The 19018-nt window shown below is 33.4% G+C and overlaps 1 protein-coding gene across 1 annotated transcript in view; it reads left to right on the top strand.

Annotated features, from left to right (window-relative positions):
- Positions 1-6462, top strand: part of LOC106466027 (RYamide receptor-like) — a 75206-nt gene extending 68744 nt beyond the window's left edge. Inside the window, exons 4-5 of the mRNA XM_013926275.2 lie at positions 3830-3974; positions 6163-6462. Of these exons, the coding sequence (XP_013781729.2) occupies positions 3830-3974; positions 6163-6326 (309 nt within the window). The 3' untranslated portion in view covers positions 6327-6462. The remainder of the gene's footprint in view (positions 1-3829; positions 3975-6162) is intronic.
- The last annotated feature ends 12556 nt before the right edge of the window (positions 6463-19018 follow it).

Below are 19018 nucleotides of genomic sequence, written 5' to 3'. Positions count from 1 at the left end.
TTCATTGAGTACACCTTCTCCTTTAGCATACCCCAGAAAAAGAAGTCCACATGACCACGTCTTCCAATCCAGTTAGGGAAATTGTCATTCAGCCAATCTCTTACCACCGTGGCGAAATGGGCAGGGGCGCCATCCTGCTGGAACCACTCAGGAAGTCCTTCACCTAGCCTTTCAAGTTTGGGCATTAACTGGTCTTTCAACATGGCGAGATAAGTCTCACCAGTTACATGTTCATCGAAGAAAAATGGCCCCAACACATGAGCTTTCCACAAACCGCACCACACCATAATTTTTTGCGCTCCTTGCTGTTTGGAATGGTCTACCCAATGCGGATTGCTTTGCGACCAGTATCGAACATTCTGTCTGTTAACCTCACCATTCTTATAAAACAAAGCTTCATATTTAATCTGTGGATGTAAATAAAACATAGTTAATGTGATTTCCTATGTGTCCAGACTTTAGGGACACCCTGTATAAGACAATATTATGTCTTGCAACTCACTCCTGAAGATGACGTTGCAAAGTCGAAACATGTAGTGTCAACTTTTTAGTGATCGTATATTGACCTTATTTAAAATGTTTTTAATTATGTACCTATTTTAACGTTGTGTGTTATTTATTATTTTAACATTATACACAAGTGCCAATAATTATTAAAACATATAAATGAGATTAATGCAAGTACATCACTTAAACTGATTAAATAATTTATTGATGATTTAATATTGAACTAGCTAGATTAATGTTTAGCTCAAAAAGATATTTCTGTTTAGAAAGAAGCTGAGAAACAATTTTCAAATAAACTCTATAATGTAGTTGATTATTATTTAGATATATAGCAACTAATAACATACTAATAAGGAACATATTACATCAGAGTTTCGGCTTAGGCTTTCTTTTGAGATGTACAGTACACACACAAACTGAAGAGTAAAAAAACTGAATCTTAGTTTTCGCACAATAAAAGCTGAGCTCCTTATAAGTTGTTTCAACCCACTAGTTTCGATACTACAGTTACCATCACCAGGGCTCCTTAATATATCTACATATATTACCCTACGAAACGTCATGGGAAATGGGTAGTTATGAATAAAACATGTCTTTATTCCAAGAAATTAATAGCGTGTTGGCCCGCCTTTGGCCTTAACGACTGCTTCAACGTGTCTTGGAAGACTGTCTACTAATTTTCTGGTAGAAAGCTGGTGGTATTGTGCTCCACTTCTCCTTTAAAGCATTAGTAAGATACACTACTGAAGAGGGCCGTCTTGGCCTTGTCCTAAGTCTGAGTTCCAGTTCATCCCAAAGATGTTCTATCGGGTTGAGGTCGAGGTTCTGTGCTGGCCACTGCAATGTTCTGATGTTATTCTCTTCAAATCACGCATTCGCAATCATTGCTTTGTGACATGGAGCGTTATCATGTTGGAAGGTGTGAAGGTCAGTACCATAAAATTGCCACACACAGAACATCAATGTAGGACTCAACATTCATGAATCCATGCACTGTGACCAATGGGCCTAGTCCATACCACGAGAAGCACCCCCAGACCATGATACCACCACCTCCAAACCTCACTGTTGAGACAACACACTCAGGTAATAAGCGTTCTTCAGGTATCCTCCATACCCAAACTCGTCCAGCAGACTGGAAGAGCGTGTAGCGTGACTCGTCGCTCCATAGGACCGATTTACATGGATACACGGTCCAGGTTCGGTGTACCTTAACCCATGCCAATCGATGGTGTGCATTTGTTTTTGTTATCAACGGCTTGTGGGCTGCAGCTTTTCCGTGAAAATTCATGGCATGCAGCTCTCGACGTGTCGTGGAAACACTTATAGGCCCGCCAGCTCCTGTCAATCGGTATTTTACGCCTACCTGGTCGTTTCTTTTGCTCATTGTCACCTGCGCAATAACCCGTACAGACATTTTCCCCAAATGACATCCAACTATCCTTCCCCTCTGAAACTCTGTTAGCTCTTTCCGTGTACTCATCGTTCAGCTTACAAGTTCAAAATTACTTCCCAGCGAACTTATGATTACCTTTATAGGTCAAACTATTTGCATATTTCGTTTTCACACCCATTTTTCTGCAATCAGAGGTGTGTCCCATGACATTTGGTAGGATAGTGTACTTACTATGTGCACTAGGAGACTTCACTGCAATACACTGTATGAAATGTACGACGCTCGTTGCGTGCACTATCAAAAATATTCCCATGTTAATCAACCAGATGGTATTTTCAAGTAAAACTCCGGCTCAAGCATGCCAACGATTGATAAAGAATGTATTACTTAGTCTAATAAAAGCACAGAATATATATATATATACATTTTACAGAAATTGTCTTTTATTTCGTTACATTTTGGATATTCTGCGGTTAAAATAGAGAAATAGAATGTTAACTAAGATAAATGATAAATGTCTTAACAGTAAATTGTAAAAATTAAGGCAAAATATTCTTAAAGTATAAAAGAACCATTGCTATTCCTTTGCCTCTTACTGGCTCGTAGAATATTCTGCTGGTACTTTTTTATGAAGTTCCTGAGTTGCAGAGAAAAAGACAATCACTCAAACAGGGTTCAAAAAATTTCTATTTTGTAGTGAAGTCTTACGAGATGTATATAATGAAGGAACACAGGACTCTCACAGTGGAAGAAAAATTTAGCTTCTATATAAGCAGAAAAACTGGACATACTAGAGCTTCATCTATCACTCAAAAATAACTTTCTCAATGGTGACAGAAAGTAGGACAGGTATAGTACAGTACTCACTGTTAGACTGGCGTTCAGTAATACCTTACTATATCAATGGAGACAGAAAGTAGGACAGGTATAGTACAGTACTCACTGGTAGGTGGCGTTCAGTAATACTTTACTATATCAATGATGACAGAAAGTAGGACAGGTATAGTACAGTACTCACTGTTAGACTGGCGTTCAGTAATACCTTACTGTGTCAATGGAGACAGAAAGTAGGACAGGTATAGTACAGTACTCACTGTTAGACTGGCGTTCAGTAATACCTTACTATATCAATGGTGACAGAAAGTAGGACAGGATTAGTACATTATTTACTGTTAACCTGGCATCGTAAAGAGAACGTTCGGTTTTAAAACTATTATCTAGAATATCTAAAATCTACTTCATTCACAAAACAAGAGTTATACACACCAAGCCAAACATGTAGATAATCCGTGAAAATTGATTTAAAAATCACACTATTTGGTTAATCTGCACAAACCCAAAGATATTGATAATAACGTTCACTGCAAAATTGAGATAATATGTAATTAACCCCCCCCCCATATAGTATATCTGCACTCGTTACTCATATTGCCAGTTAACATTTTCCCGTTTTACAAACCAATTTGTTTTTATACGTGCAAGTATAGAAAACCACTAGGACGTGATACAAAATTTTGTACTACGGATTTTTCACCACTAGCATCAAATCAGCTTCCCATGTGTGGTTAAAGTTACTAAGGTAGATATTTTTGTTTTTAAGCTATATTTTTGTTCGCATATTTTTGGAAAAAAAGTAACTCAGCTTTGTGATCAAATTATATAAACATGTTAAGGTGTAAATGTAAATAACCAATAACATGATTTATAAACACACTTTTCAAGTTTTTAGAGAAAACCTTTAAGCTAAATTCATCTGAATAGGGTTAAGTTCATTTGGAATAATATCACTATAAAATTAAATAGTAATATGATAGTGACATCTTCCGTCGTTCTTCCCAAACATTTACGGTAGGAGTCCATTCTGTTTGTATCCAGTCGTGTTTTTTTATAGAGTCGGACTATACTATTTTTCTATGTATATTTTAGGAAAGATTCAAACGGGAGTTTCGACACAAATTCCACAGAAGCAGCCATAGGAGACGCCGACAACAGCAGTTCTCGGACCTGGATAACTCAAACACCTTGGTTCTTTCTGTGCGGCAGTCAACCCGAGGATCAAGAAATGGACAAAGTGTCTGTCTTTCCAGTACTTTCTTGCGATTGTTAGATTAATATTTTTTACCAATACTATCTCCCCTCACAAGTTCTTTCCCAAAAAAGTCCCATTTCAGTTGTTTTTAAAGCAGTTGAAAGATTAAATGTCAGGATAGTCTGCCAATGTCTAATAGTGAATGTATATTTAAGTTTGAAGTTTCTTATTTTTCCATTACATATAACAAGTAATCCCTTGCGACTATTTTAAACTGCGATTTTTGTATATATCGTCAAACGTTTTCAGCGTACCTGGCATCTATAATCAGGGAAAATACTACAACGGAAAGTTTTGTTAAAAGTCTATTCTAGTTGTATATATTTCCTATTTTAGAATGAGACAACTTGTTTTTAAAGGGAGACATATAAAACTTCCCATGTAAGAGAAATGCACTTCATGTAAGTAACCCAGTCTCGTTAAATTAAATTGTCTAGGCAACGTGCAGCTGACCTACCGATCAACCGTGTGTTGAAAAAAGTAGCTAAGATATTCCATTCTAACCATCCATGAGTGAAAACAAAGGATAATTTGTTATAATGTACTATGTAAGAGAAATGCACTTCATGTAAGTAACCCAGTCTCGTTAAATTAAATTGTCTAGGCAACGTGCAGCTGACCTACCGATCAACCGTGTGTTGAAAAAAGTAGCTAAGATATTCCATTCTAACCATCCATGAGTGAAAACAAAGGATAATTTGTTATAATGACAACAACAACACTTCTGCCATAGACAGTGCCGACGAGGCCTTTCTCCTAATACCACGCCGAGTGGGATACAAATGACGTAATAATGGTCTAGGCACGAAATATATTATCAATTTTCATGGTGTGAACGAGATTAAGCGAGTGAAGTGTAATTATTATTAATTTTATTTAAGACATTTACAAAACAGAACTTTAGGGTAAGAATTAATATCACAACCTTATTTACTTTAATTTTTACCACAGGTTATTTATTTATATTTATTATTTTTATTTTATTGTTAATTAACCTTACATCATTCATAAGAACTGGCGAAACAATAACCTGATCTTCTTTTCAGTATAGAATTGAATCTTATCTGATTGGCTGCACACTACATGCCATTCATTACGTCAGAGCAAGTCTTGTTTATAAACAGTATAAAACTTTTGAGGAATTAAATAGCTAACGAGTATTCATGTTATTCCATACGAAAGTGTACCGGGCAAGTAGACGAACGCAGTGCCTATGGATTTTTCTTGGGACGGAGCCTTTTCAAATAGAAAATGCGGTGTAGAGCTATTTTCAAGATTAACAGTTGTCAGATAGAGAAGGACCAGAAATGGCGACATGGACTGTAACGACGTGGTTACACTCCAAAACCATTTTAATATTACCTACTCAACTATTTGCATATATTTGTATATGCAAAATTGCACGTCAGAACAAAATCTTGCATATCTTTCTAAAAGAAGTCACCAATAACAAAAAAACATTTTCAGATCATCAATGATTGCATCGTATAAATTCAACAACAATTAACATTTTTTGAATAAGAATGTGTTCCACGTTGTATTTTCTTAATCAAAAGTTTTAATATTTTAATGCAATATGTAGATTTACAGCTACAGAGGCACATTTTATGAATAAATATTTGTTATAATTATCTGTTTTGATTTAATTATCTTCAAAGTAAAATTTACTAATAAGAGCAGATTATAAAAATATATGGATAAGAAGTAAGTTCGATTTATCCCTATTGGAGGTAAGTTGTGACAATTTGCAACATGTCTGTATGTTGATAGAGTTTAATGAAAGTTAATTTTATTATCTTTAAACATACTTGGCCAAAGTCGATTATACACCCGTATTTCTTTTTATATTCCACTAGTAGAGACCAGCAAAACATTTCCGGCCAACAAACTTTCATGCCAAATTTGGTGAAGGTCCATCAACAGGGGGCGAAGTAATGGTAAAAAATGCGAAAACGCAAAAAACACCCATAAAAACCGCAAAACGCAAAACTTAAAATTTGTATGTGTCTCCCATGGACCTAGTGAGCATCCATACCAATTTTGATGAATATCCATCCACACCCTGCGAAGTAGTTATATGAACATACAACATACAGTACTGTTATATTTATATAGATTCATGTTTTCATTTCGCTTTGTCAATTATAAATTTATTTGATATTTTTCATAGAGCACTTCATCAACAAGAAACACATCATCAACCAGGCTCAATGTTCCGCCTCGAAACCACACCACCAGCCTATAGTGGTAGATCTCTGCTCAGAAACAAGAGTTGAACACGTTCTTGGATCAGTTCAGGTCCAAACAGCGTCAACTTTTACTAGTTCTGTTTAGAAGAACGTTCATTCATATTCCAAGCTAAGTGAGAAAACCAATATCTCGTTGTGTAACTTTTCAATTATAACAAAATGTCATTCTCGTCTTCTCTCTTTTTATTCACAAACTGTAAAGATGGATCTAGTAGAATGTGTGGAAATATATATAAATTTGGTGACTGAAGATATGTTTATTGGTTGTGTTCAGAGTTTGGAAAAATAAAATATTTACCATTCAGTATTCTTAACCTGTTTGACTTCATTAATATCCGAACTATAATGCATTAAAATAAATAATATTAAGCAATATAGGATGAAGTACCAAATAATACTTCTGTGAAAAATGTTAAAGATGTTTAGTTTTTCTTTCAAAACTTTCGGTGAGTTAAATATTTAGAAAAGATTTAGTCTTATCAGTTTCTTTGTTTGTGTCTCTCTTCGTCAATTTCTGATGGAAAGATACTAAAGATTTAGTTTATTTACTATTTTCCTTATACTCACTAAATCCTGCTGAAAGAAATGATGGCTAAAGCGGGGGGTAATTATTCACCAATTTACAATGAAAGACAAATGTTAATGCCTCATTCTATTTATGTTGCTGCTTTTCTTTATATTGAATGAGCTAAGGAAGCAGTCTTGTTCTATCTTTTCACTTATCCTTATCAATTTCTGGTAAAAGAAACATGTTGTAAACATTGTCGTGTCTTTTTTATCTATGTTTAACAACTTTTGGTAATGGAAATTATTAAATGCTTTGGTCTATATTTTGTTTCTGGATTTTTTTTAAATTGCTTGTGATGTTTGTTTGTAATTATTCACAAAGCTACACAATAGGCTATTTAAAAGTGAATTTTTTTTGAAAATTTAAAAACCTAAAAGTTCAAATCATGTTCTTTCTTCGTTGTAAAATAATATGTTTTCTAGGGTGCGATTTCTTAGATAAATAAATTAAACAGTGTGAATAATATAATACATTCATTATACCTTTAAGCTCAATTAACATGCAAAATTTATCATACTCTAGCTTACTAAGTTTCGTTATCAATAACTATTCAAGTATACATAATTGCAACTCAGAAACTCATTGGTTTGAAATGATCACACATAGATATTGATGTCTGACAGACAAGTCTAAACGCTGTTTCAGGACTGTTATGCGAAGAAAACTCAGATACCAAAGGGACACGAAAAATCATCAGTAATATTTATTTATAGCAGTATGTGTATGGTGAAATAACTTACTTACTGGCTTCCAATCTACATATCTACTGTCTGGCTGCTGGGGTCGATGGAGGGGACAATAGTATGGTTACTAGAGATAAGTGCTGAAGATCAGAGAGCCCCCCCAAAAAAAATCCAGTTTGGATAGATTGGTTTCCTGGAAGGTTCGTTTACAGATTCATACACGCTAGCTTCAGAATTACGAATCAAGTTTGTTTTATGCAACCTACGCTGTACACAACTGACTAGTGAAGTTAACCCCTCAATCTGTTCATACACGCTAGCTTCAGAATTACGAATCAAGTTTGTTTTATGCAACCTACGCTGTACACAATTGACTAGTGAAGTTAACCTCTCAATCTGTTCATGCACGCTAGCTTCAGAATTACGAATCAAGTTTGTTTTATGCAACCTACGCTACACATCTGACTAGTGAAGTTAACCCCTCAATCTGTTCATACACGCTAGCTTCAGAATTAGGAATCAAGTTTGTTTTATGCAACCTACGCTGTACACATCTGACTAGTGAAGTTAACCCCTCAATCTGTTCATGCACGCTAGCCTCAGAATTAGGAATCAAGTTTGTTTTATGCAACCTATCCTGTACACAACTGACTAGCGAAGTTAACCCCTCAATCTGTGTGGATCTCTTGTTAAACAACAAACTAGCAACGGGCTACAACCCACTTGGTGAAGTTAATAACCAGCACATATTGAATACTTTTTCAAGTTTTGGTGAAAGGAAGACCATCTGTATCCGGGACGATTCTTTCCAGATGGAAACTTACCATTTTCTGAGTTTTTCCTGGTGCAACTGATTCCTGTGGGCAGCATGGTGGTATAGTGCCTTCCATTCCTTATGTTATGAAAAGTCTGAAGCATTTTCTTAGTTATATCACTGTCTAATTATCATGCTTCAGTAATTCATCATAACAGACAATATACCATCAGTTTTAAGTCTACTTTCGTCATGCAGTTCAACTTGCCAGTATCCAGATCTAGTGAATCAATAGACACCTTCTAATGACCAAGATATTCATCTGTGTACAGAGAGGAATGAGATCAATGCACGTTACTACATTCAACCATCTATAGTCACACAAAATTTCGGTATTCCTTCCTTCTTCCTGACAATTATTACTGGATATGACTACGCACTCTCTGGAGGTTCTATTACTCCATCCTTCGACGCCTGCTACATTTCAGTACTAGCTATTTTCCTAATACCTCAAGAAGCCTGGACAGTGGTTGTATTACGGATTTTTATCACCTGTATAATATGATGTTTAAGGGACAAGAATGGGTGTGTTGATACATCTAGGTTGTCCCATCCATTAAAATAAAAAGCAAAACACAGATCTACCCTGCTCTACCTAGACCTGTCCGCAATCACAATCATGGTTTTATGTTATCTCAGAAATTTTCCTTCCATGATAGATAAATTCAAAAAGTTGGTATACCAGAGAGGCAACAGAAAAACCGATTCAGAATATACTCATAATAACAATTCTTTGGTTAAGGCACCAAAATTTTACTTTTTAACTAGTCTATGTTATTTAGATATATACTGATGTCTGAGAAATACGTCTAACATATACACAAAACACAAGTTCATGACTGTTATGTGAAGAAAAATATCAAACTGAGACAGTAAAGGAAAAACAAACAAAAGTGAACAATATCAAACTGGGACAGTAGAGAAAAAACAAACAAAAGTGAACAACAACAAACTGAGACAGTAAAGGAAAAACAAACAAAAGTTAACAATATCAAACTGAGACAGTAGAGAAAAACAAACAAAAGTTAACAATATCAAACTGAGACAGTAAAGGAAAAACAAACAATAGTTAACAATATCAAACTGAGACAGTAAAGGAAAAACAAACAAAAGGGAACAACAACAAACTGGGACAGTAGAGAAAAACAAACAAAAGTGAACAATATCAAACTGGGAGAGTAGAGAAAAACAAACAATAGTTAACAATATCAAACTGAGACAGTAATGGAAAACAAACAAAAATGAACAAGTTAACATAATCTTCATTGACATGTGTATGTTGAAATAACGTATTCGTCATCTTCCAATCTATGATACTGTTATTTGGCTGCTGAGATCAAAGACAGAAACAAGAGCTGGGTAACAGAGACTAGAGATGAAAATAAGAGAATCCACAAACAAGAGAGAGCAAAAAAAGTGTGGAAATTGCATAGGTTTATAATGAGACTGAAACTTGAGTGTGATATCATATAGTAATTAGATTACACACTTCGACCATTAGTCTCTATACTCTTCTAGTCATCCAAAGGTAGTCTCAATCATCTGTTTGAGGCCCTTTCAGCTTGAGACTCTATGAATCAATGTTGTTTTTTGTAACCTTCTCTGGATAAAAATATTAGTACATATTATGACCAATCACCACTGATGTAATTAACTAAATGTAGAAACTTCAGAAAAATTGCTGTTGTTTTTAACTACACAACGGGCTATCTTCCCTCAGTCCATCAAGGGACATCGAATCCAGATTTTGGCGTTGTAAGTCCATAAACTTATCGTTGACTCTCTCGCCGGTGGGACGTATCTGAATATACCTTCATAAAGATATATTTCTTTGTAGTTATGGAAGGGTGAGATTAGCAGCTATTTCAGTTAATTTTTACAGAAGTAAGAAATCCGCAGAAACATTTGTGTTCACTAACATAAGTCAACAATATACTAGAACTGTTAAAAAGATCGTAATGTTGCTAATAGAAGACTCTATAAATATTCACCACTAACAATAGTCTTACAAAGATAACTGAAATCAAATTTTTTGACTGTTTGTGCTTTAAAATCCGTAACTTTCTCTTTGCATTCAATGGACTTACTAGTTAACAGATTAACACCATCAAATGTTTTCGTCAATTTTTGTTTCACCTGTTTTCACCATTTTCTGAGGGAAAGAAAGATGTTAAATATTTTATCCGACTAGTTTTCAGTATTTCTTCCACATATAGTGAAAAAAAAACATTAGGAGAGAAAAAATGAGCAAATTTATTGATCTTTATGCTCTGAAAGTGCAGAGTAATTAGTGCAGTTTATTCACTATTTCTTTAAGTAGCTTTACACGCCAGAACAGGCTTGATCTTCTAAGCAGTTTTGGTTACGTGATGCTAGTAATATCATCAAGTAGATTTATTTTAGAAGGTTTAAAATTGTCGTGAAACCAGAAATAAAATTCTGCCAACTCGTTATAACACTTCTTAATATTGAAAATATCCGCATTTAATATGTTACAAGAGCGATAACGATTAAATTTGAACAAAACAACAAAAATATACTTTAGTTTGAATGTAATTTAAGAAACGTGTTAAGAGTATGACAAAAAGGCTGAAAATCATGTTAAATTATTGAGTCATTAAAATTAGCTTACGAGGATTTAGAATAAATTAAAATAAATAAACCAGCGAATTTCTTTAAGCTGAACAGTGTTTACAACTTTTTAGAAATTAAAAAGCAGTTATTTTTACAAAATTTTATTTTGAAGTCGTTATTACCAAGCATTTAATCGTTTTTGATAATGGAAACTGAATATTTACCTAACAATTGGAACTTTCATTTCGTCGAACTATAAATGATAAGTGTGCAGGCATACTATGTATTTTCTTCTACCTTTATTTAATTCTAGGACACATTTTTTCCACAATATTCGTACTTATAAGATATGTGGTCTTAACATAGAACACTGGTAAAGGAAATAGCTAAGCTCCCTTCTCCCTTCTCCTTTCTCACACGTGGTACAACATGCCCCTTCTCAATGATATAATTTTGTAAAGTTTAACACCCTATGTAAAATTAGACAGCAACCTTTTCTATTGTCGGATCAAGTGATAAGGTTACGAGTTTCTTATTTTTCAATGTGAATGACTAATAATAACGTGGACAGTGCAAACACACCTAGAGAAAAACAACATTATTATTTCCTGTATACAATGCTATGTTTTCTATGTCTGGAAAAGATCTTTCACTTGAGACTGACAGACTTTTTTGCTAATAAAGGCTCTGTTCTAACTGACTTGATTGTTTATGAACATTAAATAAAAAATGTTTGATCTTGTTTTACATGATGACCAGTGTCTTTCAGTGCTAAGCTCAGTCAAAAGTCAGACAATTCAAATTTACTCTGTGATACATTTCATGATCGAATCTCCTGTTATTCTGCAGATCCTACCCTGAAGGTCGACCAGTGCACCTGAAAAACCATTAAGATAAAAAAAAGCAGTACTTCACAATCAATGAATGATTATTATTTATTGTCTACACTCGAATATTATCAAGATTGTAATTACACTGCTAGGTAACTGAGTTTATACAAAGGTAAGTACATTATATTAAAACGATTTTGGAACCTCGCCACGTCCATTCCTGCTCTATCTGGTGACTGTGTATCTTGATAATAGCCCTGAAAGCAACACAGTTTCTACTGTAATAGACTTCTTAGTATGTCCTTATGTCCAAAGCACTCTACTTCTCTTTGCAGGCTTTCCATAATCCATCTAGTGGACGAGAACAATAGTTTCCCATCGCTCATTTCAACAATCCGATTGCACATAGATTCATATGTATTATGTTACTTGGTGATTTGCATATCCAAAATCGTTTTAATATAACGTACTAAGTCCTTTATAAAAACAAACGAGCAGACGTGCGTTGACAAAAGATCCGAAACTAATGATTAAATCGAGTGAAACTGGATTCCAAAACATTTTAAACATTATTAGAAAGACATTTTTAACGTGTCTTTTAGTTCTTGATAATGGAGTATGAAATAAGATAAACGTTTGAATTACTTGTCAGATAAAATATACAAAGCTTTCAGAAACTAGTAATTCAAATCGCTTCACACTGAAAAATGCACAGGCTAGGACGTCATACAAGTAATCCAAAACATGGTGATTTATTTAATCTATATTCTTCACATATTTACATGGAATCAAGATAGTTCCTGTTGTACTTGTTATTTACAAAATAAAATTGAATATTTTAAGCTAGGAATAGTTTTATACTCTTAGATATTCACAGATAAAACTGAATTTAAGAAAAACAAACTAATAAATAAAAAGTCGATTGTTTTATCAGGCTAACAAACTAAGTTTAAATTAAATTAAATACAATCACAGAAAAGTTAACGAAGTCACTATGAACTCTGAGTTATTTTGCAAATAGAATCATTAATATTTCGTAAAACATTTTGTTGAAGCCAGAAGGAAATAACAAAGCATTAGGGTTCATTATTTTAACAAAACAGACCTACCACGCATAAGTCATTGTAAAAGATTAGAAAAACGTACCATACAATGTTGCTTAAATGAGTATCATGTGTTCAACAATGTATAATTGTTGCACGCTTCAGCCATTTAAAATCACTATAAATCGTACGACACATAATTGATCTAACAGCATAGTTACGCTACATATCTATCATTCTAAAATATTAAAATAAAGTGTTGAATTGTTCAAGATATAAAAGTTACGTCACATAATTAACTGCTGTTAACTTATTTGTTTGTTTTGGAGCAAAGCCACATTAGGGCCATCTGCTTTGTACATCACGGTGAATCGAACCCCGGATTTTAGCATTGTATGTATATAAATAAACACTACCTCAGCGTGGAACCACTGATGTTAACAATTTTAAAATTATTGAAATATCATCTTAGCCGATGGCATATCATATACCTGATCATTTATCTGACTAAAATAGTAGAATTTAACTGTCTCTCTTATAACGTCACCACAGCCCCAAAGTGTGATGTTTTTTAAGCAACTTGACGCGAGATATGAATCATCGGGCTCACAGTCAGGGCATGGTAATATTAGGATTCCCCCCCCAGGCCCTATACAGTTGTCCATAGGTAACTTACTTCAGATAATATACAAATACAACTCAATAACTTACTTTAATTTACACACTTGTGTTACTAAGTAACTTACATTAGGTCATATTAGGGTGTAACTACGTAACTAAGTCTGGAGAATTTGGTAACTTATTTCAGGTAATATACAAATATGGCTCAGTAACGTTCTTTAATTTACACTCTTGTTTTACTGAGCAACTTACTTTAAGTCATATTAGCGTGTAACTACGTAACTAGCTGTGGGGAATTAGATAACTTATTTCAGATAATATATAAATATTGTTTGGGAACTTGATACATATACTACGTCAGCTTCCTTACAGATATTGCTAGTTAATTAACCTGACTTCACATACTTATACCACTATATAGCTTACTTCGTTCATGTATAAACGTTACACCGGTGTTGTAAGTTACTTGAGATATATATAGATGTGATATTACACATACAGATGCGCAGGTACAGATTTCAGATGATATGAAAATGGAGCTGTGTTAAAAGATAACATGAGTATACAGGTGTGGCTAGGTGGCGTATTTCAGATGTTATACGGATGTACCTTTGTCACAAACTGCAGATATTATATTGGTGCAGGTCGATATTTTATTGAAAAGGTAATACTGTATATGTGCACACTTAATTTCTTACAAACTTTGATATAATACATATTTTTTATATTTCAAAATTAAAAATATAGTATAGCAACATAACCCTTACTGACATAGAGCAGAATGTAGAGGCATATCTGAGAAGTGACCAACCAGTCTCTCGCGAGTCCTTCAGTAGTTGTAGAATGATGTTTAATGTTTCTAACTTTTATGTAGACAAAACGTTTTTTGCCTTTACTTCTTTATTTATACAAATGTCACATGGCAAGTAAACACAACAATTCTCATCATATAATCAACTACATTTTCCTAACGCCTCTGGTGATTCGTCACATACGAAAAATAGTTCCAAATGTAGTTAGATATTCATACACATACATGCACATACATATTTGATAGTTTTGTTTTCATACATACAAACACATATAGCATCAACTCCCTAGAGCATGTTAGATATTTTACTTCAACGATGGTGATGGGGCACGCTCGTAACTAGCCTTTTATATAATTTGATACAATATTGTTACGATGCCGTATTTCTGTAATATTTTTGAAAAACTTACTTGTGAGGCACTGTAGGTGTATCGCCTGAACAATGACGTGTAACTAACGGTTTTAGTACGCGCGCTCTCTGTAACAGGTTTTTGGGGTTTTATATAAAAAGTCTCATGTTTTCGTTAGTGTTAGGTATTAGAATTTCGAATTGTTTGAAATTGAACTAAATGATATTTTAAATTTAGTAGTTAAATTGTACTTCGGATTTAGTAGTTTAGTAAAAGCCGATATATAGTCAGTTTACGATATTTGTCAACAAGATTTATACACAGTTTTTTTTAACACAAATACGTTTTAATATACACACAACAATACAATTTACAATAACAGTTATTACAAACAATGGTTTATAAACAAAAGTTTCACAAACTTACAAGCAATATAAAGTCTTCTTTCTGGTCTCGAATTTCCTTGATATCGAGGGTTCACTATGAGCGAGTTGATGTAGGTATAATTCACGTCACACACGCCGAGTTTTCCACGATGAATTTATATAATGTTTTCGTCAAAATACTAATGTTCCATGAGAATCCACTGAAGTTAAATGATTTGTAATGTTCGAACTTTGTAAAGGATCCTGGTCAGATATCTGAAGTTTTCCGATTGGTAAGCGTTATAACAATCAGTTATAGCTTCCAAAGTTTATAGCACACTGACTATAGCAAACTAATAATAGCTACTACCTTTTTTTGGCGCATCGCATTGGTTATATTTATGTGCGTGTGGAGGCTTTCTCGAATTTTCAGTTTTACGTAACAATAATGACGCTACATTTAAGCGTTTACGTATATACATATATTGTTGATTCTTACTCTCGAGAATCTTATACAACTTTGAAGTATAAGCGGGAGTTTCACAATACATATTTAACACTATAAGCTATGCATGTTTTTAAATATAAACTTAAACTAAACAAACGTTGATATTAAAATAAATATATAATAATAAATTTGTTACAGTTAGTCGTAGTAAAGGAGTGTTTAATGAGAAGTTTGGTTTAGTTTAGTTTGAGTGGCCATTTCAGACAGAGATTTTTGTATCGAACTCGAAAGAGTTTTTGAACCTAGTGTTAATCGTAGGTTTTTGTTATAAGCTATCATTAGCTTTTGTGTACGACTATAAAAAGTTTGTAAGTTTAAGAATTAGACTTAACTTTCGTAAATTTTGTAAGCTTTGTGTTTTTTGTAAACTGTTGAAAACCGTTTTCGAAATTATCGACAAGTTTAAACCAGTTGAGAATAGAACAGTGAACTTCTTGTAACCGTACATCCAGCGTGAATTAGAACTTTGAATTTACATCCTGAAGCTGAATTTCGACATACTACGTTTTGAAGTGAATTTGATGAATTGGAGAAACAGTTTCTACGTGGATCTATCAAGAAAGAGTGATTTTTGTTTGTACGTATTATACAGTACGGTAATACGGGATCATAACAGTATATATTTAATATATTTCAGAATCAAGCGTATAGTTGAATAACATGATTCTTATTGACAAAGATCACAACAAATGTAATCCTTTATTTGTTTGTTTAAGAATTTCATGTAAAGCTATTCTATTCTGATGGAATAATGGGATTTTACTGCCACTCTTATATTGCATCAATGGCAGCAATGAATTTAAAGTTCTGTGCATTCAAATGTTTTGGTCTCGTCTGACCCATGTATATACGACAGGATGTTATACAATTATCAAATATGCCAAGAGCCACACATATAGGATGTTTACCTCCAATCGTCTACCTACGCAGGTAAGAGTAATTAAAATAGTCTTAATAACACCCTTTAATTGTTACCTTACTCAATGAGAACTAACAAAAGACATTGAAAGATATCCGATTTCAGCATTGAATAATGAATTGGCTGATCTCGTAGTTTATTTTATTTGCCTAAAAATAAGCTTGGTTTATTGATTCTAACCTTGTCTGTTTCATGGATATAAGGGAACCAAACGTATGCACCAGAACCTGAAATAATTTTAACTATGTGAAGTCAATTGAAAGAAGGTAGTTATTTCTCAGTGAAATAGCAAGTCGACCATTTGACTTACAAGTTCCATATAAGACAAAGTTCTGAAACATTGTATACTAATTTAGTTTGGTTTTTAGGAATAGCTGTTTTCCTCCAAACCCCTCACTAAAGAATGAAAGTTAAATAACGGAATAATAAAAGCTTGTATTTGTGAATAAAAAATCAAAGTATAGCGTGCTTTAATGATATTATTGCTCAGTAATGAGGACAATTTCTGTGTAGAAATACATTTGCAAATGCAGTTTAAAACTATTTAGATTCTCTGTCTTATTAAATTCAGATTCAACACTAAAATCGAAAAGGGAGAGTGAACTTATACATACATCCTGAAAGAGCATCTGGCTTAATAATCCTCGATTTACTTAATACGAAGTTGTACCAATCTCTCAGGCACAACCAAGGACTGCTGCAAATTCACAACTAGGGCTGCTGCAAATTCTAATTGAACATTACTTGAGGTAATCCAACTCGTTTGTAGACAGTCAAAGCGCGTCTTTTAGTTGAAAATAATGCTTGACTTGCAATTGCATATAATATTAGCATTAAAATTATACATAATTCAAGACCCAATTACTTTACTGTGTTGAAGACTCCGACTTTAGAATGCATTCCATGATAGCACTATATGAGTGAATAAATAAATTTTAAGAGGGTGTAAAAGCATGGCAAGCCTTAGTGTTAGGACTAATAGCACTGCATAAAGTACCTATATTATTACTAGTGTACTCGAAGTTGACTTAATCACGACAAAGAATGTTAATTGTGTAAGAAGTCTTGATCATTAAGACTCTGCATATTAAGAGTTATTGGCTGTGCTGTAAACGTATTGAACAAAGAGAAGTTTTCGTGGTGTAATTGCAAGTTAAGTGACTGCACTAATAGTGTTTTTCCATGCAAAAATAAAATATTCTAAAATATTTGTAATTCTAACAGCTTCAGGAAGATCAGAAAATACAACCTTCTTAAGACGATGCTAAAACTCAATTACATATAATTGTCATTATTTTATCCGACCAATCAGAAAGTAGCATTGCAGTTTGAAACACCTGATCGATTGGAATGAGCTGTTTCAATATTTAACTTTGACTCTCTTCCTTTTAGGAAATTAAATATTTATAAAGGAGATGCAAGCATAAAACTGTCGAAAAGAAGGTTAATTACCTGTATCTAAATGAATGGGAAATAATACAGTATAGTTTTGATTTTTGACTAGTCAATACAAATAAATTATCTTTTAGTGTTTTCTGAATAAAGGTTTAAGTTTCAGGCAATTAATTAGCATTATCAGCTACCCTTTATCCATAAACATATGTCTTGTAACCTGAAACAAACTCATAGTTAAAAACCAACATCAAAAATATTTATAATGTTTTGAAATCGTCATTCATTGTATGAAATACCAAGAATGTGGTACCAAAATTAATTTTATAAATTATAAACTAGTGGGTACTTTTAGCATTGAACGTTATAATGTAAACAAAAAAAAGGATTTATTTTGAAGTCTAGAATGAATCAAAGACCGTTTATATAAATTTAACTCGCTAGTCACTGGACGATTTTCCTCGCACAGTAATCATGTAAAGATTATAAGTGTAAACAACCACAAAGACTGATTCATTAACGTAACTTTTTTAATAGTTAAGAACTTAATTACAAAGAGAATAGCAGATGAGATATTTTGTCATTAAGCACAAAGCTATACAATGGGCTATTTGTGCTCATCGAAACCCGATTTTTAGCATTATAAGCTCATAGATTTACTTTTGAGCAACCGCAGATAAAAAGTTAATTCTTCTAACTGCACGTCAACGATATTAGTCTAAGGTAATCCATTTGATTATTTTACTCGCCCAAGGTTTAGCACATAAAACAGGAAACTAATGTAATTGGATGAACGAGGTGCGAACAGCGAGATCACGTACAAACCACACAAGCCAACGATTCACACACTGTTACGTACTAGAATTTCAAATGGTTGGAAACAGAGATAAGTCATATTTTAAATTTATTAGTTACATTGTACTTTGAAATTAGCAGTTAAGTAAAAGCCGATATATAGTCAGTTTACGATATTTACCAACAAGATTGATACACAGTTTTCTTTTTTTAAACACAAATACGTTTTAATATACACACAACAATACAATTTACAATAATAGTTATTACAAATAGTTATTACAAACAATGATTTATAAACAAAAGTTTCACAAACGTACAAGTAATATAAGGTCTTCTTTCTAGTCTGGAACTTCCTTGATATCGAGGGTTCATGGTGAGTGAGTTGATTATGAGTTGACATAGGTATAATTCACGTCACAGAGAGCTAGCTAGCTTTGTCTTTCGCTACTTACCAGCCACACACGCCGAATTTTCCATGATGAATTTATATAATGTTTCCGT

Source organism: Limulus polyphemus, unplaced genomic scaffold, assembly GCF_000517525.1.
Source record: "Limulus polyphemus unplaced genomic scaffold, Limulus_polyphemus-2.1.2 Scaffold2127, whole genome shotgun sequence".
Taxonomy (NCBI): Eukaryota; Metazoa; Arthropoda; class Merostomata; order Xiphosura; family Limulidae; genus Limulus; species Limulus polyphemus.
Note: the sequence above shows the minus strand (reverse complement) of the source record. Positions and strands in the feature narration are given on the sequence as shown.